Genomic DNA, 24555 nt, shown 5'->3' with positions numbered 1-24555 from the left:
CCTAGTGGGTTCCCCACAGGCTGCCTGCCTTACCACAGGCTGACGCACCTCACATTTGATTTAATGAGCTTTGTTTTGTAGTAAAGGCCGGGCCCTGTGGCTCACGCCTGTAATCCCAGCACTTTGGGAGGCCAAGGCCGGCGGATCACTTGAGGTTGGGGGTTCGAGACTGGCCTGACCAACACAGAGAAACCTCGTCTCTACTAAAAATACAAAAATTAGCCGGGTGTGGTGGCATGTGCCTGTAGCCCCAGCTACTTGGGAGGCTGAGGCAGGAGAATCCCCAGGAGGTGGAGGTTGCAGTGAGCCGAGATTGCGCCATTGCACTCCAACCTGGGCAATAAGAGTGAAACTCTGTCTCAAAAAAAAAAAAAAAAAAATTGGGGCCAGGCAAGGTGGCTCATGCCTGAAATCTCAGAACTTTGGGGGTCTGAGGCAGGTTGATCACAAGGTCAAGAGTTCAAGACCAGCCTGGCCAACATGGTGAAACCCCATCTCTACTGAAAAATACAAAAATTAGCCAGGCTGTGGTAGCATGCGCCTATATTTCCAACTACTCAAGAGGCTGAGGCAGGAGAATCGCTTTAACCTAGAAAGCGGAGGTTGCAATGAGCCGAGATCGAGCCAGCGCACTCCAGCCTGGGAGACTCCCTCTCAAAAAAAAAAAAAAAATTGTAGTAAAATGTGCGTTATGTACAATATATCATTTTTACTTTTTTTTTTTTTTTTAAGACAGAGTCTCACTGTGTTGCCCAGGCTGGAGCACAGTGTTGACATCTCGGCTCACTGCAACCTCCACCTCCGGGTTCAAGAGATTCCCCTGCCTCAGCCTCCTGAGTAGCTGAGACTACAGGCGGCCACCACCACACCCAGCCATTTTTTTTATTTTTATTTTTTTTTTTTTGAGACCCAGTCTCGCACGGTTGCCCAGGCTGGAGTGCGGTGGTGCGATCTTGGCTCACTGCAACCCCTGCCTCCTGGGTTCAAGCAATTCTCCTGCCTCAGCCTGCCAAGTAGCTGGGGCTACAGGCGTGCCATCACCACGCACAGCTAATTTTTTTGTATTTTTAGTAGAGACGGGACTTCACCATGTTGGCCAGGATGGTCTTGATTTCCTGAAATCATGATTCACCCACCTCGGCTTCCCAAAGTGCTTGGATTACAGGCGTGAGCCACTGCGCCCAGCCCATTTTAACCATTTTTAAGTGTCCAGGTCAAAGTGCACTAAGTGCGTTCACGTCTATCTAATCCAGAACATTTCTTTTTTTTTTTTTTTCCCCCAGGCTGGAGCGCAGTGGTGCGATCTCGGCTCACTGCAACCTCCGCCTCCTAGGTTCAAGCGATTCTCCTGCCTCAGCCTCCCAAGTAGCTGGGGCTACAGGCGCGTGCCACCACACCCAGCTAATTTTTCCATATTTTCAGTAGAGACGGGGTTTCACCGTGTTAGCCAGGATGGTCTCTATCTCCTGACCTTGTGATCTGCCCGCCTTGGCCTCCCAAAGTGCTGGGATTACAGGTGTGAGTCACTGCACCCGGCCAGAGCCTTGTTCTTATTTATTTATTAATTTTCTGAGACGGATGAGACGGAGTCTCACTCTGTCGCCCCAGGCTGGAGTGTAGCGTGTGACCTCACCTCACCACAACCTCTACCTCCCAGGTTCAGGCGATTCTCCTGCCTCAGCCTCCCAAGTAGCTGGGATTATAGACACATGCCACCATGCCTGGCTAATTTTGTCTTTTTAGTAGAGACGGGGTTTTGCCATGTTGGCCAGGCTGGTCTTGAACTCTTTTTTTTTTTTTTTTTTTGAGACGGAGTTTCCCTCTTGTTACCCAGGCTGGAGTGCAATGGCGCGATCTTGGCTCACTGCAACCTCCGCCTCCTGGGTTCAGGCAATTCTCCTGCCTCAGCCTCCTGAGTAGCTGGGACTACAGGCACGTGCCACCATGCCCAGCTAATGTTTTGTATTTTTAGTAGAGACGGGGTTTCACCACGTTGACCAGGATGGTCTCAATCTCTTGACCTCGTGATCCGCCCGCCTCGGCCTCCCAAAGTGCTGGGATTACAGGCGTGAGCCACCGCGCCCGGCCTTGAACTCTTGACCTCAGGTGATCTGCCTGCCTCAGCCTCCCAAAGTGCTGGGATTACAGGTGTGAGCTACTGAACCTGGCCCAAAGCCTCATTCTTTCTCCTTTTTTTTTTTGAGACAGTGTCTCACTCTGTCACACAGGCTGGAGTGCAGTGATGCAGTCATAGCTCACTGCAGCCTCAACTTCCTGGGCTCAAGCGATCCTCCCACCTAAGCCTCCCAAGTAGCTGGGACTACAGGTGTGCACCACCACGCCCGGCAAATTTTTATACTTTTTGTAGAGATGGGGTTTTGCCCATGTTGCCCAGGCTGGTCTCAATCTCCTAGGCTCAAGTGATCCACCCACCTCAGCTTCCCGAAGTGCCAGGACTACAGGCGTGCGCCACCACGCCCGGCTCATTTTTGTATATTTTGTAGACACAGGGTTTCACTATGTTGCCCAGGCTGGTGTCAAACTCCCGAGCTCGAGAGATTCCCCCCACCAAAGTGCTGGGATGACAGGCACGAGCCACCACGCCTGGCCTCCTTTTTACAGCTGAGCTCTTCTCCAGTGTGTGGATAGAGCACGCTGTGTTGACCTCTTCATCTTCTGAAGGGACACGTGGGTGGCTTTACATTTCGAGCTGTGGTGAATGGTGCTGCGAGGAGCCCTCGTGGCCTTTTGCCGACCTAGTAATCTTGGTTACCATTTGTTGCTTGCACTGGACTTGTGAGTCCGCCGGGGGTGAGTGCTTCCATCTGTCTCATCTGCTGTGTCGGGTCCAGATCAGCATGGGGCACCATGGATGCTTAGTGAATGCCTATTGAGTCAATGAATCCCTCCTGCAAAGGCCTCTGAGGGCAGGACAGGGCTGTCCCCAAGCCGTCTGAGGTTGGCCAAGGCTCCCGGCCTCTTGGGGACAACTTTGGTTTCCAAACCCATGAAACGGGTCCAAACCATTCCAGTTAAGAGAGGACAGTCCCCCTTCCTTTGACATTGGGCAGGAGCAGTGCTGGGAACACTGGGGGTTGTAACTGCGGCTTGCAGACCCCCTATTTGACCCCCCATTTTAACCGACCCATTGCTGGGTGCCCAGCCCTGGTCTAGGCACACAGGACACTGCAGACTGCAGCAGACGGGCATCGCTGCCCACATGGACCTCCGTCTGGAGGGAGAACAGGAAGCCGGGGTATCTCGAAGGGTGACAGTGTGCAAAGCAAGCCAGCCGCCCCTCCCAGGCTGTCTGATGCAGATGTCACCACAGCCAAGATGATGGCTTTGATGGTTTCCACGTTTGCGATTAGGAAAACTTGGGAGGCTGAACGAGGGAAAGTGACCTGCCATGACCACACACCAAGGCGGGTGATGGGGGCCGACGTGAGCCCAGGTCTGCGCTCTCCACTTTTTCTTGTTTTTTTTTTTTGAGACAGAGTCTCACTCTGTCACCCAGGCTGGAGTGCAGTGGCGCGATCTCGGCTCACTGCAACCTCCGCCTCCTGGGTTCAAGCCATTCTCCTGCCTCAGACTCCCAAGTAGCTGGGATTACAGGCACGCACCACCACGCCTGGCTACTTTTTGTATTTTTAATAGAGATGGGGTTTCACCACGTTGGCCAGGAAAGTCTCAGTAACTTGACTTCGTGATCCACGCGCCTCGGCCTCCCAAAGTGCTGGGATTACAGGCGTGAGCCACCGTGTCCGGCCTCTCCACTCATTTTTTTTAAGAGACAGGGCCTGGCTTTGTTTCTCAGGCTGGAGTGCAATGGCACAATGATACATTGCGTCCTCCACCTCCCAGTCTGAAGTCATCCTCCCGCCTCAGCCTCCTGAGTAGCTGGGACGACAGGCATGCACCGTGACATCTGGCTAATGCTAACACTGTTTGTAGAGACGGGCTCTCACTGTGTTGCCCAGGCTGGTCTTGAACTCCTGAACTCAAGGGATCATCCCGCCTCGGCCTCCACAGCGATGGGATTACAGCCATAAGCCATGGCGCCCAGCCTGCTGTCCACTTGAATGCAGCATTCCACAGCGTGGGGGACCCCAGGTGAAGGCCCACGCTGGACAAGGACCCTCCACGGGGCCTCCACCGTCAGACTGGACCTGTTATTCCCCCACTGCAGGGGGTAGACAGGGTGAACGCCCAGGCTCGGGCCAGCACAGGGGTCCAGGCAGCCCTGGAGCGTGGGGAATGGGGACAGGCCCAGCTCAGCCCACTGACTCCGCTGTCTTCCTGTTCCAGACACGACCGACTTCCAGGAGAGCTTTGTCACCTCCGGCGTGTTCAGCGTCAGCGAGCTCATCCAGGTGTCCCGGAGTGAGTGTTCCCATCAGCCCGGAGCTGGGTCCTGGAGAGGGGAGGGGCCGCAGGGAGGAAGGAGGAGCCCACCCCCCTCACCCTACTTCTTGTCCTCCCCAGACGCCCGTGTCACCCAGCCAAGGTTCCTAGAAAGGGAGGTGGCCAGGCCCTTCCCTCCTCCCCAGGAATCAGAATCCAGATGCTGGATGGCAGCTAAGGAAAATTCTGCTTCCACTGTCCCATCCTAGGGGACCCCGGAGGACCCCACTCCTCCTGTCCCCTTGCCCTCCCTGCCGACCTGCTGGGGACCCAGCACATTCCAGTAGACACCATCTGAATCCCATCCCAGCGAGTTCCGGGCACTGTCCTTTAGCCCTCACTGACACCCTGCCCATCCAGATCCACAAAGCCGACCTCACGGTGTGCTCTTGGCCTCTCCCCATGGCCTTGGTCCTGTGATCCATGGAATAAAGCTGGTTTCAGCCACCTTAGGGACCAGGCCAATATGGGAAGGGATTCCCCCCTTGAACTGGACGCAATGGCTTACCCTGCCTCTCTAGGGCAAACCACAGCACTGGGCCCTGCTTCCTGCCTCACTCTCTTCTGTCACCCTCTGCAGCACCTGTGGTGACTGGAACAGGACCCAACTTCTCCCTGGGGGAGCTGCAGGGACACCTGGCATACGACCTGAACCCAGCCAGCACTGGCATGAGAAGAACGCTACCCAGCACCTCCTCCAGCGGGTAAGTATCCAAGTCCCCACCTCTGCGCATTTCGTGACCCCACTCATCGACCCATCCCCTCTGGCCCCAGCTGACTCATTCCTCTCCCTGGAATACCTCTTTTCACGATTCACCTGGCCTGAGAAACTCCTACTCATCCTTCAAAACCCAGCCAGCCTCAAGTGCCTCTTCCTCTAGATCTGACAGCCCACTGTGGGCTCCCCCAGCCTCAAGTCCTACTCGTTCAGCCAGCCCTTAGGACTCCTCCCGGAGAATGCAGACACAGGTTCTTGCTGAGATATGCTGTGTGACCTCGAGTGGGTCACATTGTGTGTGCCTCAGTTTCCCCATCCATAAAATGGGATCATACCCCTAACAGGTAGTTCTGAGGACTGCAGGTGGCCAGGGGATTGACCAGGCTGCCTGGGTTTTGGTCTCCACCCTGCCGGCTTGGTATCCAGCTGCTGCTGAGTCCCTCCCTGCCTCTAGTCCGGGTGTCCCATCTAAGCAATGGACAGGTCAGAACAAGCTTTCCTTGGGAACAGGCTGAACTCCCGCGGCTCCCGAGATGTATCGCGAGACCACTTGCTCGCCCCGCCCACTTAGGGATCGGAAGTAGCAAAGCCCGCCGCCGCGCCCCCCGCCCTTGCTTCTCTCTGGTAACTAGTGTTTCCCCCTCCCTCGCCCGTAAGGAGCAAGAGGCACAAATCGGGCTCGATGGAGGAAGACGTGGACACGAGCCCCGGTGGCGATTACTACACTTCGCCCAGCTCGCCCACGAGTAGCAGCCGCAACTGGACGGAGGATATGGAAGGAGGTAGGGCTGGCGGCAGGGTCGGGGCCGGCCTTCCGGTCGGAGTTCCCCTGGCGGGAACTACGTCTTCCGGCAGCCACTGCGCGGGCGCCGCGGGGCGGGAAGCCAGCCTGGAGCTGCGGGGCCTCCTGGGAATTGTAGTTGCGCCGTGCTGCGCGTGGCTGGAAGTACGGTCCCCGGGCTCGCGTTCTTGGATCTCTTTGGTTCCGCTAGGGCCGGGGAGGGCAGGCAGGGACCGTCCCCTGCCTGACTTTCCTGCTTCCAGCTGTAGGGTCCACGAGCTGCAGAATTGACTCAGTAGTGACTCTGATCAACAGGGTGCCGCCTCCTGGGATCTGCCACGGAATCCCTCGTCTCTAGGGTTCCTGTTTGTCCTCTTCCCACTAGAAGGTCCTGAGTTGCTGGATTCCTTCTCACTGGGGTCGTTCTTGAAGTTCCTTTTTTTTTTTTTAATTTTTTATTTAAGACAGGGTTTCACCATGTTGGTCAGGCTGGTCTTGAACTCCCGACCTCAGGTGATCCACCCGCCTCAGCCTCCCAAAGTGCTGGGATTACAGGCGTGAGCCACCGCGCCCGGCTTGTTGTTGTTTTGTCTATCTGGTTCTTTTTTTTTTTTTTTGAGACGGAGTCTCGCTCTGTCACCCAGGCTGGAGTGCAATGGCACGATCTCGGCTCACTGCCACCTCCGCCTCCCAGGTTCAAACGATTCTCCTGCATCAGCCTCCTGAGTAGCTGGGATTACAGGCACGTGCCACCGCGCCCAGCTGATTTTTGTATTTTTAGTAGAGACGGGGTTTCAACATTTTGGCCAGGCTGGTCTTGAACTCCTGACCTTGTGATCCACCCACCTCGGCCTCCCAAAGTGCTGGGATTAGAGGCGGGAGCCACCGCGCCCGGCCTTGTTGTTGTTTTTAAACCAGGTTCACGTCTCCATGGGACCTTCTTCCGTGTGATTCTGGTTCTGTAGGAAACCCATCGCTTGTCTGTAAGGTCTCCATTCCCATGGCGTCCTTTTCCAGGGAGATTTTATCCTTTCTGTCTTCAGAAGGGTTCTCCTTGGGTGTCATTATTTTTTTGTTTGTTTGTTTTGTTTGAGACGGAGTCTCACTCTGTTGCCCAGGCTGGAGTGCAGTGGTGCGACCTCGGCTTACTGCAACCTCTGCTTCCCAGGTTCAAGCGATTCTCCTGCCTCAGCCTCCCAAGTAGCTGGGGCTACAGGCACACACCACCACGATGCCTCGCTAAGTTTTGTATTTTTAGTAGAGACGCGGTTTCACCATGTTGGCCAGGCTGGTCTCGAACTCCTGACCTCAGGTGATCCGCCTGCCTCAGCCTCCCAAAGTGCTGGGATCACAGGCATGAGCCACTGCCCCCGCCTAGGGCGTCTTTCTTACAGGGTTCCTATTCCTTAGGATCGGCAGCTCCACAGGGTGTTTTTTCCATTGAACGCCAGCTCCTTGAGGTTGTGTTTATTTCCTGTCTCCCCAAGGGCTTTCTCCAAAGATTTCCCTTATTTGGGGTCCCTGTCTCCACTGCAGTTTTCATCTAAAGAATTCCTTTCCCTCTAAAGTCCTGCTCTCTGGCCGGCTGGCACCCGTGACTTTCAGGAGACTGTGCGAAATGCCCTGTGGGCGTGTGTGATGCTGGAGGGGGTGTCCCTGACATCCATCCCTCAGATTCTCAGCGGACTTTGTGCCCCTGAATTTTACAAGCATTGCTCTGCGTGGTGCTTTATTGTACAGGGGCCCAGGAGTGGATCCATGCGTGGGGTCAGTGGTCCACCTGCCTAGGTCCATAGCTCAGCTTCCTAATGACTCCAGCTCTCTGAGCCTCAGTTTCCTTATCTGTAAAATGGGGGTGTGAGTACCTGCAGTACCGTTTCGCTCGCCTGGGGTTGTCATGGGGATTAAGTGAATTAATCATGTCCGTAAAACAGGCCTGGCACATAACACACAGGCACACAATAAGCGTCGAAATTTATTTTCTTTCTTTTTCCTTTTTTTTTGTTGAGACAGAGTCTCGCTTCTTTGCCCAGGCTGGAGTGCACTGGCGTGATCTCGACTCGCTGCAACCTGTGCCTCCTGGGTTCAAGCAATTCTCCTGCCTCAGCCTCCTGAGTAGCTGGGACTACAGGCGGGCGCCACCACGCCCAGCTAACTCAGTATTTTCAGTAGAGACGGGATTTCTCCATGTTGGCCACGCTGGCGTCGGACTGCCAACCTCAGGTGGTCCACCCGCCTCAGCCTCCCAAAGTGCCGGGATTATAGATGTGAGCCACCACACCCAGCCTGTTTTCTTTCTTTTTCCTTTTTTATTTTTATTTTTTATTTTTTTTGTTAGAAGGTCTCACTCTCCCCAGGGCTGGAGTTTCATAGCACAATCATGGCTCACTACAGCCTCAACTGCTTGGGTTTAAGTGATCCCCCCACCTGCATCTCCTGACTATTGGGGACTACAGGTAAACGTCATCATGCCTGGCTCATTTTTTCTTTTCCTTTTTTTTTTTTTTTTTAAATAGAGATGAGGTCGCACTACGTTGTGCAGGCTGGTCTCAGACTCCTGGGCTCAGGTGGTGGTCCTCCTGCCCCAGCCTCCTAAAGTTCTGGGATTGCGTGTGTGAGCCATCGCACCCAACCAGATGTGTTTGGTCTCCTTCCACTCTCTCCTCCCCGTACCCTCAGGGCCTACTTTATTTGTATTTTTATTTTTGAGGCAGGCTCTTGCTCTATCATTCAGGCTGAGTGCAGTGGTGCAGTCACAGCTCATTGCAGCCTCGACCTCCCAGGCTCACGTGATCCTCCTGCCTCAGCCTCCCGAGCATCTGAGACTACAGGCGCATATCCCCACACCCCATTCCTTTTTTTTTAATTTTTTGGTAGAAATGGTGTCTCCCTATGTAGCCTAAACTGGTCTTGAACTCCTGAGTTCTAGCCATCCCCCCACCTCGGCCTCCCAAAGTGCTGGGATTCCGAGTGTGAGCCGCCACGCCTGGCCCCTCTTGTTTTGTTTTGTTTTTTAAGATGGAGTCTTGCTCTGTCACCCAGGCTGGAGTAGGGTGTGACGCGAACTCTACCTCCCGGGTTCAAGTGACTCCCCTGCCTCAGCCTCCTGAGTAGCTGGGATTCCAGGCGCCCACCACCACGCCTAGCTAATCTGTATTTTTAGTAGAGACAGGGTTTCACCATGTTGGCCAGGCTAGTCTTGAACTCCTGACTTCAGGTGATCTGCCCGCCTCAGCCTCCCAAAGTGCAGGGATGACAGGTGTGAGCCACCGCGCCCGGCCACCTGTAGGATTTTTGAGACAGAGCATAACATTAGGAGTCAGAGGTCAGATTCAGGCATTGGAGAGACCTGTGTTCAGATCCCCACTGTGCCCGTGCCTAGCTGTGTAACCTTGGGCACATAATTTGGTTTCTCTAAGCCTCAGTTTCTTCATTTCCACAGTGAAGGGGGGTGATGTGAATAGTAATTGTTCTTTTGGGAGCTCTGGGGGGGGGAAGAAGTAGAACGTGCATGAAGCCACCATCTGGGATACGCGACTTGCCGGGGAAACGGGAGAGGTCCTTGTTGTTCATGTCTTTATATCATTCCCGTCTCCTTCCGGCGCGCTCGGATGCGTCTGGTGGTGACATTTCAGGTGCTCAGGCTCCTCCCTTCTGCAGTGTGGGCCCCCAGAGCCTCCCTCTCTCACGGGACCTGTCTCATTATTAGGTTCTTTTTGTTTGTCTGTTTGCTGTTTCTGTTTTGGGATGGAGTCTCACTTATTTTGAGAGATGGCACCACTGACCTTGGTGGCACCAAGGTCTTTTGAGACCTTCTCTCAAACAAAAAAAGGTCACTTCTCTCTTTTTTTTTTTTTTTTTTTTTTTTTGAGGCAGAGTTTCCCTCTCATTCCAGGCTGGAGTGCAATGGTGCAATCTCAGCTCACTGCAACCTCCACCTCCCGGGTTCAAGCGATTCTCCTGACTCAGCCTCTCGAGTAGCTGGGGCTACAGGCGCCCTCCACCACACCTGGCTAATTTTTGTATTTTTAGTAGAGACCCTTTTGGCCAGGCTGGTCTTGAACTTCTGACCTCAAGTCATCTCCCAAAGTGCTGGGATTACTTGCATCAGCCACCGCGCGCTGGCGGTCACTCCTCATTAACTGTGTAACTGACGAGACCGTCGGAATGTAAACTGCACACTAATTACAGTGAAAGACCTCCTCGGTGATGAGCCAGAGCAGCCCTGAGAGGGCAACTTGTAACTTCAGGTCTATTCTTTAGGAGAGGAGAAAGGCTGAAAATAAAGAATCTAGCATTCAACTGAGGAAACTCAAAACGTTTTAAGAGAGAAGAAATGTTAGAGTCTCTGGAGCTCGGTCTGACTTTTCTGCCCGGCTGCCCCCCTGGCATCCCCTTCCGCTGGAGAGACAGGTGGTAGCAGTGGGGGAGGACAAAGAGGAAGCCCCCACCAGCCTCTGCTGTGTGATCGGGGATCACAGCTGGCCAGGGATGTCAGAGGTCTGTACTCCTGCAGCTTCCACTTGATTACCTCAGGTGATGGCAAACTCACTCCCTCCTGAGGGTTTTATCCTCATTGTGAAGCCCTACTGTGTGCTGGCTCTGCCCGGGGCCCTGGGGACACAGAGATGATCCAACCTACTCCTGTCCCTACCTTTCAGGGGCTAACAGCCTAGTGAGCGAGATGGGTGCTTATCCAGGTCACTACACCCCAGAGGGGAGGGGGCACAGGAGGACCCTGATACAGCCTGGAAGAAAAGGGAGGACTTCCTGGAGGAGGAGCATCAGGGTGACACGGCAGTGAGGAGCTTGGGCGACTGGCTTCTCTGCATCTCCAGCTGCGTGACTTTTGGCAGCTTCCTTAGCCTTTGTGGCCCTCAGTTTCCTCTCCTGTAGGATCGGGTTACTGGCCGGGCGCAGTGGATTACACCTGTAATCCTAGCAACGTGGCAAGACCCCATCTGTATTTTAAAAAGGCTAGGTGCAGTGGCTCAGGCCTGTAATCCCGGCACCTTGGGAGGCCGAGGTGGGCGGAAAACAAGGTCAGGAGTTTGAGGCCAATGTGGTGAAACCCCGTCTCTACTAAAAACACAAAAATTAGCTTGGCGTGGAAGTAGACGCTTATAGTCCCAGCTACTCAGGAGGCTGAGGCAGGAGAATCATTTGAACCCAGGAGGTGGAGGCTGTAGTGAGCTGAGATCGTGCCACTGTACTCCAGCCTGGCAACAGAGCCAGACTCCCCCTCTAAAAAAAAAAAAAAAAAAAAGACTGGTCACGGTGGCTCATGCCTGCCATCCCAGCACTTTGGGAGGCCGAGGCAGACGGATCACAAGATCAGGAGTTCTAGACCAGCCTGGCCAACATAGTGAAACCCTGTCTCTACTAAAAAATACATATACAAAAACTAACCGAGCGTAGTGGCTCACGCCTGTAGTCCCAGCTACTCTGGAGGCTGAGACAGGAGAATGGCTTGCCCGGGAGGTGGAGGTTGTGATGAGCCTAGATCATGCCACTGCACTCCAGCCTGGGCAACAGAGCAAGACTCCATCTCAAAAAATAATCATAATAACAATTAACATGACATAGTGGTGCACACTTGTAGTCCCAGCTACTCAAGGGGCTGAGGTGGGAGGATCGCTTGAGCAAGGAGGTCAAGGCTGCAGTGAGCTATGATCACACCACTGCACTCCATGGGGCCAACAGAGAAAGACAGTCTCCAAAAAAAAAAAAAAAAAAAAAAAAAAGGCTCACCTGTAATCCCAGCCCTTTGGGAGGCCAAGCCAGGCAGGTCACCTGAGGTCAGGAGTTTCAGACCAGCCAGGCCACCATGGTAAAACCCTGTCTCTACTAAAAATACAAAATTAGCTGGGCATTATGGTGCATGCCTGTAATCCCAGCTACTCGGGGGGCTGAGGCAGGAGAATCACTTGAACCCCGGAGGCGGAGGTTGCAGTGAGCCAAGGTCACGCCACTGCACTCCATTCTGGGCAACAAAAGCGAAACTCCAACTCAAAAAACTCTGGCTCAGCATCCCAGTGGAGAGAAAACAATGGAAGAATTTTCACACCCGTAGCCCAGGGCAGGACGTAAAGCGTGCAGTCGGGGCGTGAGAGCTGGGTTTATTATTAATTCATGGCTAAGCTGCAGGCCGGAGAATTTAAGTGGATTTATCCGCAGGGAAAATGATGGGAGCGCATTCCCAGCAGAGAGAGCCGCTGTTTTGGGAGTTGCACGGTGGACGTTCGGGCCAGATCGTCCTCTGGGGTGGGGCGGCCTCTGCCCACTCTGCGTCAGGAGCACCCCCCAGTGGTGAGAACCACAAATGTCCCCAGACATGGCCAAATGTCTCTTGAGAACAGAATCTCCCTATATATAGCCTGAAGGGAGGGGGAGAAAGTGTGTGACCCCTGGTCTGGGCCCCTCTTGGTTGGTTTTTTTTTTTCTTTCTCTTTTTTTTTTTTTTTTTTTTTTTTTGAGGCGGAGTCTGTCCCTGTCACCCAGGCTGGAGTGCAGTGGCGTGATCTCAACTCGATGCAACCTCCGCCTTCCGGGTTCAAGCGATTCTCCTGCCTCAGCCTCCCGAGTAGCTGGCATTACAAGCGCCCACCACCATGCCTGGCTAATTTTTTTTTTTTTTTTTTTAGGAAGGAGTTTCCGTTTTTTTGCCAGGGCGGAATGCAATGGTTCGATCTCGGCTCACCGCAACCTCCGCCTCCTGGGTTCAGGCAATTCTCCTGCCTCAGCCTCCTGAGTAGCTGGGATTACAGGCACGCGCCACCATGCCCAGCTAATTTTTTTTTTTTTTGTATTTTTAGTAGAGACGGGGTTTCACCATGTTGACCAGGATGGTCTCGATCTCTTGACCTCGTGATCCACCCATCTCGGCCTCCCAAAGTGCTGGGATTACAGGCTTGAGCCACCGCGCCCGGCCTTAATTTTTGTATTTTTAGTAAAGATGGGGTTTGACCATGTTGGCCAGGCTGGACTTGAACTCCTGACCTCAGGTGATCTGCCCACCTCGGCCTCCCAAAGTGCTGGGATAACAGGCGTGAGCCACCACCCCCGGCTGGCCGCTTTTTCTCTCTCTCATGCCCTTCCCAACATTTTTGTCCCAGACAGCCCTGCAGAGGTGACTGGCAGTCGCCTCATTTTGCAGAGGGAAACCCTGAGGCTCAGAGAGGCGACGTCACCTGCTCCAGGTCACCCCAGCGACAGGCGGGGGCACATGGGCACAGAACCACGTGGCCGTTCCCGGGGACCCCACTCAGGGCACCTCGCTGTCTTTGTTTTATGGGGCCTCTGCGATGTCCTAAGCCAGGTTATTTCCCCTCCCCCGTAACGCTCCATGAGATCAGGCCTGCCCCTGGCCATCAGTTGATGGGTGGGGAAACTGAGGCCCAGAGGACCCACAGCCAGGAAGGGGCAGAGCCCAGAGCTTATGTCCGATGCTTCCTGGGTCCCTCCCCATGGCCGTGGCCGGCGTCGAGAAACATTTCACAGCCACTGAAGTCCCAAGGGGGACTCCTGGGAACAGGCCTGGCACCTGGGCTGGAGTGGGGTCCCTGAGGTTCCCAGTGGGGCCCAGACTTACCCCCATGGCTGGACCAAGGGAGGGTCAGAGGGGCCGGGGGCACGGAAGGGCCAGGCTTATAATTGCAGGCTGCAAGCCTGTGTCAAGCCAGGTGTCTCCACAGAGGGGGGGACACAAAACAGGACCCCAGGCAGGCAGGGTCTCTCCCGGAGGTGCCCTTGGCCATGGCCGCTGCCCTGGAATTCTCCCTCCTGTCCTCCTCTTCTTCCTCCCCCTCCCCCTCCCCCCTCCTTCCCCCTCCTCTTCCTCCTCCTAGGCCTTTCCAGCTTCCTGTCTAGACAGCCCCCAATTAGCCGCTCATTAAGGGGGTTAAGCTGATTAGAGCAGCTCTCCCTTGCTCTGGCGGCCTGGGGGCCTTTTCTCCCGGGCAGCGCTCAGCGGGTCCCCCCACCCTGACCCTCACAGAGGCCTGGGGGGATCTTGCCAGCCCCATGCCAGGCAAGACCCCCCACTCCACGCCTCCAGGCCCTACATTCTAGCCTCTAGGCTCTGTCCGCTTGGGGCCTGGGCCAGGCGTGCCCTTTCTCCTGGCCGCCTCCTTGCGGGGCCTCCCGGCTTACCCAGCTGTGTGGGGTGGAGGAAGGCGCCCGCCAGCAGCCCCGCTGTGCTTTGCTTCTGCTGCTTGTGTGACCCCCGTCAAAGGCGACACAGGCACCATCCTCGGCCAGTCATTACACAGGGCGGGGCAGGCAACCCCCGTTCACGCTCTCCTCTGTCACCAGGGCTTCCCCCAGCCTTTTTTTTTTTTTTTGAGTCAGAGCCTGGCCCTCTTGCCCAGGCTGGAGTACAATGGCACAATCTCAGCTAACTGCAGCCTCCGCCTTCCAGGTTCAAGCCATTCTCCCACCCCAGCCTCCCAAGTAGCTGGGACTGAGATTACAGGTGCCCACCACCAACCCTGGCTAATTTTTGTGTTTTTAGGAGAGGTGGAGTTTCACCATGGTGGCCAGGCTGGTCTCAGACTCCTGACCTCAAGGGATCCTCCCACCTCGGCCTCCCACAGTGCAGGGATGACAGGCGTGAGCCACCGAGCCTGGCCTGCCCATCCCTTTTTCTACCCCAGGGTGGAGGCTAGTGGAGGGTGGCCTGGGGAGGGACAGTTAGGTTCCAGCTCCATCCCCACGCCCCCTCTTCGCTCCATGGCCTTAGGCGAGTGTCTGCCCCCATCCAGCTTCTGTGAAATAGGCACAGCTCCTGTAAGCTCTTCACGAGGCAGCTGTGAGGACCACAGTGCACGAGGAGGCTTGTGCCTTCACAGACGGTCCTCACCCGGGGCGACGCTGCCATACCCCCAGGGACACTGGGCAGTGTCTGGGGACATCTGTGGTTGTCACAACTGGGGGTGCTCTTGACATGGAGTGGGTGAAGGCCAGGGACACTGCTCAGCACCGTGCAGTGCCCAGGACCACCCCGCTCCAAAGAACAAGGCAGCCCCAGTGTCTCCAGTGCTGAAGCTGAGAAACCTGTGTTTATTATGTGGTAATTGCATGGAAAAAAATTGAGGCTGGGTGTGGCGGGTCACGCTTTTAATCCCAGCACTCTGGGAGGCCGAGGCAGAAGGATCGCTTGAGCCCAGGAGACCAAAGCTGCAGTGAGCTGTGACTGCACCACTGCACTCCAGCCTTGGCAACAGAGCAAGACCCTGTCTCAAAAAACAACAGAAAAATTAAGCCTGTCCCCTGCTCACACCAGACACCAGAATAAACTCCCGGTGGGGCAGGCGGTATAAACCGGGGGACTCTTAACTCCTGGGATTTACCTCTTCTCTCCTTCCCACTCAGGGTGGGATTTCAATGTGTGCAGCCTCCTGGGACCTCAGCAGGGCAGAGGATCATGGGACACAGAGTCTCTTGGGGGTCTGTGGAAGCCTCTAAGCCAGGGGGTTCTACCTAGGGCTGATCCTGCCCCCAGGGGACACTGGGTGACATTTGGGGACATTTGTGGTTGTCGTGACTGCAGGGTGCTCCTGGCATGGAATGGGTGGAGGCCAGGGATGCCACTCAGCACCCTGCAGTGCCCAGGATGGCCCCACTCCAGAGAACGATCCAGTCCCAAATGTCCGCAGGACCCAGAGGAGACCTTAGTGCACTGTCAACGCCTAGTGGTCACTGCCGTCCCGGGCAGGTCCCTGCCCTGCATTGGTGCCTCTGTCCACTCCACATGCCCTGTGTGGGGCCCCCTCCTGACCCTGGACCCTGGAGACCCAGCATGAGTGAGACTTGGTCCCCGGGGGAGTGGGCATTTTCAGTGGGAGATGGGCTTGTTTGTTGAGCAGACGGCTGGGTGATGCGGGCCTTTTGTTAAATACAGAGAGGAGGTCAGTTGGGCGTGTTTGTTAAACAGACAGGAAGAAGCTCGGATGGCCGCAGGCCTGCGTGCTCCTTGGAGTCGCTATTCTGAGACAAGGCCGAGGCCGTGCAGGATGCGGGGAGGCGTGTGGATACGTCCACGTGTCCCCTCAGTAGAAAGATGACCACTGAGATGGACGGGGGACGCACAGGCCCACTGCTGAGCAGGGAGGTGTGTGCCGGGACGGGGACTGGCGGGCATCGCGTGCATCAGACGGCGGGGCCCCACGGGGGTCCCCGGCATGCTTGCTGAACACATGGAGGATGCGTGGAGGCGGGGCGCGGAGTCAGAGCCTGCCGGGAACATGCACACTTGTTCATTCTCTTGGTGCCTGGGCTGCACCCCCCTCCCTCCTGCCCTGCCCTGGCTCCCGCAGGCCCCATCTCAGGAAGCGCTAGTGGTGTCTGCAGGGATGTGGTGGCGGGGGGTGGAGTCTGGGGCAGACTATTTCCATCCAGAACAAGCTGTTCTAGGAAATCCTCCTAAGTGAGCGTCTGACAGCCCCTAACCTCATTCCCGCCATGGCCCTGCGCCTGCAGGGAGCTGCCAGCCCTCCACGCACGCGCACACATGTGCATAATCTCACACACATCCACACACGTGCACAGGCATGCACACACATAAACGCATGCATGCTTGCACACGTGCACACACAAGCATGCACAGATACACAGACATGAACATGCACGTGCCGGCATACACATGCATCCATGTATTCACATGCACACGCACGCATGCGCACACATACGTAGACACATGCACAGACGTGCACACATGCATAAGTATAAACATGCCTGTGCAGGCATACACACATGCTTGCATGCACACAGTGCACCGGCGTGCTCACATGCACATACACTCACAGGCATACACACGTGTACAGGCATGCATGCATGCAGCTGTGCACATGCACACGTGTGCAGGCATACACACAGACATGCACATGTGCATGTATTCATGCGCACATATAGGCATGCATACATGCGCACACTCATGTAGACATGTGCCCAGACATACACACACGTGCACAGGTGTATACACACACACACATACACGTGCCGGCAGGACCAGCCTGGCCTCCCTGGCTCCAGGCCACCCACAGTCCTCCCACATTCTCCTGCCTTGGAAAACTCCCAGGCCTGGCTGCTGGGGCCCAGCTTGGCCACAGACTTCTTGGCATCCCTCCAGGTAGTGGGGCCACTCTGGTCGGCTCAGCCTCCATGCCCGGGCTTACGAGTGTTCCCCCGTGAGTGTTCACAGGCCAGGCATGAGTGGAGGCGTCACCCTTCCTGGCCCCTGTGTGGGTGTCCTGGGTGCCAGTCCCCTCCAGAGCCGGGTGTTCCCGGGGCCTCGGCCCTGCTGACCCGCTTCTGGGATGTGTCCCGGCGACACCTTTGCTCCCACACAGCATGATGTGTGCAGGGTCATGGGGACAGCTGGTTCCGGAACCAAAAAGCAGAGGAGGAGCTACACACCCCCCGTGGCTGGGTCCAGGATCTGGGTTCCCCCTGGGCTGCAGCCATCAGAGAGAATGGAAGTTCCCTGCGTGGTGGCCCCATTTGGGGAAGGACGCAGCAATGCTGGGAGGACAGAGGTGGTGGGGACAGGCTGGCAAGGGGGGTGCCTCAAGATGCCTGCAGGTGCCTGTGGAACCATTGGCAGGGAACCCAAGGCATAGGGACACCAGGTGACATGTGGGGACATCCCTGGTTGTCACCACTGAGGGGTACTCCTGGCATGGGGTGGGAGGAGGCCAGGGATGCTGCTCAGCACCCTGCAGTGCCCAGGACAGCTCCCGACAGAGGCTGATCTGGCCCCCCGCATGAGCGGTGTTGAGACTGAGAAATCCTGAATGAATTATTTGGAAGCTCCCAATGGGGCGGACAGTGGAAACCAGGGGGCCCAGCTCCTGGGACTCTCCTCCTCTCTCCCTCCCACTCGGGGTTTGGATTTCAATGTGTGCAGGCTCCTGGGGCCTCAGTAGGGCAGAGGATCATGGGATACGGTCTCCTGGAGGGTCTGTGGAATCCCCTAACCCAGGGGGTCTCACCCAGGGGTGATTCTGCCCCAGGGTACTTTTGGTGATGTCTGGAGACATCTGTGGTTGTCATAACTGGCGGTGCCCCTGGCATGGAGTGGGTGGAGGCAGGGACGCTGCTTCGCACCCTGCAGTGCCCAGGAGGGCCTCACCCCAGAGAACGATCCGGCCCTAGTGTCCACAGGGCTAATCTGAGACAGCCTGGAGGGAAGGTGCTCCAAGGGCCAGGTCAGAGGGAAGCTAAATTACCACCTTGTTTGGATGGTCTCAGTCCATGTTTTACCTTACAAGGAACTTAAGAATCATTCCTAAAAACGTGGCTCTCCAGGGCACACCACCCTGAGATTCCATTCCTAGGGATCTGGTAGGGCCCAGGACGCAGCATTGTCCAGGCAAGATGTGATCCTTAGTCTTTACTTGAAAAAGCTTCCCTGGGGCCAGGTGCTGTGGCTCACGCCTGTAATCCCAGCACTTTGAGAGACCAAGCTAGGAGGATCCCTTGAGCCCAGGAGTTTGAGACCAGCCTAGGCAACATAGCAAGACCCCATCTCTAAAAAAAAAAAAAAAAATTGCCTGGGCCTTATGGTGCATGCTTGTGATCTCACTTACCTATCTGGGAGGCTGAGGTGGGAACATCACTTAAGCCCTGGAGGTTGAGGCTGCAGTAAGCCATGATCGTGCCTCTGCCCCCCAGCCTGGCGACACATAAATTGGCCAGGTGCAGTCGCTCACGCCTGTAACCCCAACGCTTTGGGAGGCGGAGGTAGGTGGATCACTTGAGGCCAGGAGTTCTAGACCAGCTCAGCCAGCATGGTGAAACCCGTCTCTACTAAAAATACAAAAATTAGCCGGGCCGGTGGGTGCCTATAATCCCAGCTACCTGGGAGAAGGAGGTTGCAGTGAGCCGAGATCACGCCACAGTACTCCAGCCTGGGCCACAAATTGAGACTCAAAAAAAAAAAAAAAAAAGGGGCCGGGCCCGGTGGCACAAACCAAAAAAACCAAAAAAAAAAAGGACTAAGCATGGTGGATCGCGACGTCAGGCGTTGGAGACCAGCCTGGCCAAGATGGTGAAACCCCATCTCTACTAAAAATAGAAAAATTAGATGCATTGGTGGGAGCCTGTAATCCCAGCTACTCGGGAGACTGAGGCAGGAGAATTGCTTGAACCCGGGAAGCGGAGGTCGGGGTGAGCTGAGATTGCGCCACTGCCCTCCAGCCTGGGCGACAGAGCAAGACTCCATCTCAAAAATAAAAAAGAGAAAAAAAAGCCACCACCCATCCCCGGGAGGCCCAGGCATTTCAGCTGCAGAGCCAGACTCCACCCCAGCCTCCTCGAAATACCCCAAGTGGCCCTGTCTGGGGCTCTGTGTTCTCGCTTCATTTTGAAGACGGTGGTGAAGTGTGAAGGGGTGCCCTGTCATCCCCCCACTCACCCCTAACAGCAGCAGCTGCGGCTCCTGCCGTAACATTCTTTGAGCGGGGCAGTTGACGTTTCCTCCGAGTAGTGGGGCTGAAGGCATCCTCGGAGAATACCCGATGCCCAAGGATCCGGGACAGTTGTGGGCTTCACCCATCCAGGCAGCCTGGGCCAGTCCTCACAAGTGCCATTCCCACACTGCACCGGGCGGAAATTCCAGAGCTTCGCAGAATCCCGTTTTTTGAAAAGGGGTGGACGTGGCGGCTCACCCAGGTCACACAGCCTCCACGGCCAGCTGGGGTTTGAACCCTAGACCAGCTGCTTCCTTCACACCCAGGAGCCTTCCAGGGGGATGTCTGGATGGGGAGGGAAACCCATGTTTAGTGGGTAAGCCCACCTGAGTCCATCCATCAGCTGTTTGTTTGTTTTTAAGACAGAGTCTCAGTTTCTCTCTTGTTGCCCAGGCTGGAGTGTAATGGTGCAATCTCTGCCCACTGCAACCTCTGCCTCCCGGGTTCAAGTGATTCCCCTGCCTCAGCCTCCCAAGTAGCTGGAATTACTGGCGTGCACCACTGCGCCCAGCTAATTTTTGTATTTTTATTAGAGACAGCGTTTCATCATGTTGACCAGGCTGGTCTTGAACTCCTGACCTCAGGTGATCCACCCACCTCGGCCTCCCAAAGTGCTGGGATTACAGGCTACCCAAATATTTTTTTGTGTTTGAGATGGAGTTTCACACTGTCGCCCAGGCTGGAATGTAGCAGTGCGATCTCGGCTCACTGCAGCCTCCGCCTCCCAGGCTCAAGTGTTTCTCCTGCCTCAGCCTCCCAGGTAGCTGAGATAGCAGGCACCTGCTACCAAGCCCGCCTAATTTTTGTATTTTTAGTGGAGACGGGGTTTCGCCATGTTGGCCGGGCTGGTCTTGAACTCCTGGCCTCAAATGATCTGCCCGCCCCGACCTCCCAAAGCTCTGGAATTGCAGGCGTGAGCCACCGTGCCTGGCCTCCATCTGTTTCTTCATTCGTTAATTCACTGAGGAAGGTGTGAGGGGCGGAGCTGGGAGCTGTCGGGGTTTGTGTTCCAGGCAGCCTGGGAAGGTAGTGAGGCCCCCGTCTGCAGAGTGATTCCAACAAGTGACAGCAGAGGGTGGCTGCATCTCACTTCAGCCCCAGGGAGGCTCTGTTCCTTCTTCCTCCTTTGTGGACGAGGGAACGCTGAGCTGAGCTTGTCTGTGCACCTTCTGCCGGTCAGGGTCTAACTGGGCTTCCGACCTGACCCTCGCCGCCCTCCCCGCCGCCTTCCCTAGGGCGCAAGTGACCCCCAGGTGATGGGGGGAGCCCTGAGCCTTCCCGTTTCTCTGGAAGGAGAGTAGGCGAGGGCCGGGCTGTGAGGCCCCAGGCCACGCGCTGGCACCCGGCTCTCCATCCCCAGCCACGCCGCCCTGGTCAGCCCCTTCTCTGCTCTGAGCCTCCGTGTGCTCCTCTGTGTCATGAGCTCGCAGCCTCTCCCCCTCCAGATTCTGGGGGAAGAGGAGGCAGGGTGATGGGGCTTCCTGCCCCTTTGGAGGCTGGCTTTGGGGAAAGTCCAGGGCTCCTGGGGTGGGACCGGTCTGTGACACTCTCATCCCATCCCCTCCACAGGCATCTCATCCCCGGTGAAGAAGACAGAGATGGACAAGTCGCCGTTCAACAGCCCGTCCCCGCAGGACTCTCCCCGACTCTCCAGCTTCACCCAGCACCACCGGCCCGTCATCGCCGTGCACAGCGGTGAGCGCCACGGGGCCCCGGTGGGGAGGGGTGGCAGGGCCCTCCGATCAGGCCTCTCACAGCCAGGGAAGTCCCACTGGATGTCTGACCATGAGTCCCATTGCTGTAGATTTCTAGGTGGGAAAAAAACATAGAGGTGCCCGGAGAGCGCCCCAGACCTGGTCCCAGCCCTGCCGAGAGGTTGTTCTCAGTCCCTTTGGGCCTCAGTTTCCTCCTCTGTATAAGGAGAGGCTGCGGCCTGGGGCTTACCCTTCACCTCACTCTCCTCATCCCCCATCTCAGTCCAATCCCTGCATTCCAACCCTAGACACTGACTGATAGACAGGATCAGAAGCTGCCAGTGAGGCCAGGTGCGGTGGCTCATACCTGGAATCCCAGCCCTTTGGGAGGCCAAGGAAGGCGGATCACCTGTGGTCAGGAGTTTGAGACCAGCTTGGCCACCATGGTGAAACCCCATCTCTACTAAAAATACAAAAATTAGCCAGGTGTGGTGGCATTTGCCTGTAATCCCAGCTACTCGGGAGGCTGAGGCAGGAGATTCGATTGAGCCCAGGAAGCAGAGGTTGCAGTGAGCCAAGATCGTGCCATTGCACTCCAGCCTGGGAGACAGAGCAAGACTTCATCAAAAAAAGAAAAAAAAAAAAGAAGAAATTGCCAATGAGGCCACAGCCTGCAGCTGAGCACACAGCAGGCAGCCTCCCCAGCACCCTGAGGGTCAGGGTACCCCATTTCACAGACCGTGAGGCCAATGCTCAGACTGGAGCCAGGGCCTCACGCATCCCCAGAGCTGAGAGGGCCCCACCGAAGTCACCTGAGAGAGACCAGCTGTGGTGGCATGCACCTGTAGTCCCAGCCACCCGGGAGGCTGAGGCAGGAGGATTGCTTGAGGCCAGGAGTTCGAGGCCTTTGTGAGCCGTGATCTTGTCACTGCATGCAACCTGTGTGACAGCAAGACCCTCCCTCTAGAGAAGAAAAAGTCATGCAAGAGAGACTCCCAGACAGGCCATAGGGTCACACTCACAGATAGACGTAGACGTGGCGTAACCACAGGTCGGGAGCTGAGCCGGACACTCACACAGTAGCCGTCCCTTTCCCCACCTCCCAAATGGGACTGATAAGACAGCTCCACCTTGGCCGGGCACGTTGGCTCCGGCCTATAATCCCAGCACTTTGGGAGGCCAAGGCAGGTGGATCACCTGAGGTCAGGAGTTCGAGACCAGCCTGACCCACGTGGTGAAACCTCATCTCTACTAAAATACAAAAATTAGCCGGGCGTGGTGGCACATGCCTGTAATCCCAGCTACTTAGTAGGCTGAGGCACGAGAATTGCTTGAACCTGGGAGGCGGAGGCTGCAGTGAGCCAAGATCGAGCCACTGCACTCCAGCCTGGGAGACAGAGCAATACTTCGTCTCAACAAAGCAAAACAAAAATTCTCCGCCTCCCGTGGCTGCCATTGGGATTAAGGGGGGTGAATTGCAGGAAGCCTCAAATACTTCTTACGACCTCATGTTCTAGTGATAAATCATTTAGTTCCTTACAAGGACACAGTCACACACACACAGAGGCAAACCCAAATCAAAGCAGTCATTACGGCCAGGGGCAGCAAACACCAGCCCTCTGGCCTCCTCTTCTTTTGAATAAAGTTTTATTGGCACACAGCCACGAGCACGCCTTTGTATATGTCCTGTGGCAGCTCCCACCCTGCCTTGGCAGAGCTGAGTAACTACAGCAGAGACCACATGGCCAAAAGTCAAAAATCTTTACTCTCCAGCCAGAGGCTGGAGAGGCAGGGGAGTAACTGCTATAAATAGTGAAAATACTAAAAATCACGGACTGAACTGTTTAGAAAAAGGAAAAGGCAGATATCACAATAGACTACGACTGAGCCGTGAAAAGGAGCGAGGCTCTAACGCAGGCCACAGCTCAGATACACCTTGAGGACATCCCACTCAGCGAGAGACGCCAGACACAAAAAGCCACACTGTGTGATCCCATTTCTATGAAATGTCCAGGACAGGCCAAGCCACAGAGACAGGGAGGGGATGTGTGGGTGCCAGGGCAGGGGGAGGGGTGAGGAGTGACTGCCGATGGGGATGGGGCTTCTTGATGTGCTGGCATTAGGCTGGGTGCGGAGGCTCGCGCCTGTCATCCCAGCACTTTGGGAGGCCGAGGCAGGTGGATTGCTTGAGTCCAGGAGTTTGAGACCAGCCTGGACAACATGGTGAAACCCCATCTCTACTAAATATACAAAAAATTACCTAGGCGTGGTGGCAAACGCCTGCAGTCCCCGCTACTCACGAGGCTGAGGTGGGAGGATCACCTGAGGTCAGGAGGTTGAGGCTGCAGTGAGCCATGACCATGCTACTCCAGATGGGTAACAAAGTGAAATTCTATCTCTTAAAAAAAAAAAAAAGGCCACGCTCGGTGGCTCACCCCTATAATCCCAGCACTTTGAGAGGCTGAGGCAGGCAGATCACCTGAGTTCAGGAGTCCGAGACCAGCCTGACCAACACAGAGAGATCCTGTCTCTACTACAAATACAGAATTAGCGTAGTGTGGTGGCACACACCTGTAATCCCAGCTACTCGCGAGTCTGAGGCAGGAGAATCACTTGAACCCAGAAGACAGAGGTTGCAGTGAGCCGAGATCATGCCATTGCACTGTAGCCTGGGCAACAAGAGTGAAACTGTCTCAAAAAAAAAAAAAAAAAAAAAAAAATCATTCTTCGGCCATTTGCAGAAAGAGCTTGCCAACCCCAGCTTTATAATATAGGCCGTGGGCCCAGATGGGCTGGATTCAGATTCAAGGTCTGCCATCTGATGCTTTGTGGCCTTGGACAGGTGGCACATACCCTGAAGGCAACCTTGTCATCGTCTGTTAAAAGATGGGGCCAGGTGCCGTGGCTCACGCCTGTAATCCCAGCACTTTGGGAGGCCAAGGCAGGCAGATCACGTGAGGTCAGGAGTTCCCGACCATCCTAGCCAATGTGGTGAAACCCTGTCACTACTAAAATACAAAAATTAGCTGGGCATGGTGGCGGGCACCTGTCATCCCAGCTACTTGAGAGGCTGAGGCAGGAGAATTGCTTGAACCCGGGAGGTGGAGTTTGCAGTGGGCTGAGGTCATACCACTGAACTTCACCTTCGGCAACAGCGTGAGACTGTCTCCAAAAAAAAAAAAAAAAAAAAAAGCCAGCCAGACTCAGGGGCTTACATCTGTAATCCCAGCACTTTGGGAGGCCGAGGAGGGAGGATCGCTTGAGCCCAGGAGTTTGAGACCCTCCTGGCAAACACAGCAAAACCCCCACCTCTATAAAACTAAAACACAAGGATAATATCACAGCCCCATTGGGGGTTGCCTTGGGAGCCGGGGAATTTAGGGGTAAATGTGCTGCTGGGTTTTTTTGGTTGTTGATATTATTATTATTAAACGCACTTGAAGAGGAGGGAAAATAAATAAAAAAACGCACTGAGATGCAGGCAGGAAC

At 55.5% G+C, this 24555-nt stretch overlaps 1 protein-coding gene across 7 annotated transcripts in view; it reads left to right on the top strand.

Annotated features, from left to right (window-relative positions):
* The window catches only part of NFIC (nuclear factor I C), a 99300-nt gene that overhangs the window by 63564 nt on the left and 11181 nt on the right, over positions 1-24555 (top strand). For all 7 annotated transcript variants that reach the window (XM_032252300.1, XM_032252298.1, XM_032252297.1 and 4 more), the window contains exons 4-7: positions 4309-4383; positions 4985-5108; positions 5780-5904; positions 20942-21067. In XM_032252300.1, coding sequence (XP_032108191.1) covers positions 4309-4383; positions 4985-5108; positions 5780-5904; positions 20942-21067 — 450 coding nt within the window. The remainder of the gene's footprint in view (positions 1-4308; positions 4384-4984; positions 5109-5779; positions 5905-20941; positions 21068-24555) is intronic.

The sequence above is a fragment of the Sapajus apella genome, unplaced genomic scaffold, assembly GCF_009761245.1.
Source record: "Sapajus apella isolate SASKATOON/1434 unplaced genomic scaffold, GSC_monkey_1.0 scaffold77, whole genome shotgun sequence".
NCBI classification, from domain to species: domain Eukaryota; kingdom Metazoa; phylum Chordata; class Mammalia; order Primates; family Cebidae; genus Sapajus; species Sapajus apella.
Note: the sequence above shows the minus strand (reverse complement) of the source record. Positions and strands in the feature narration are given on the sequence as shown.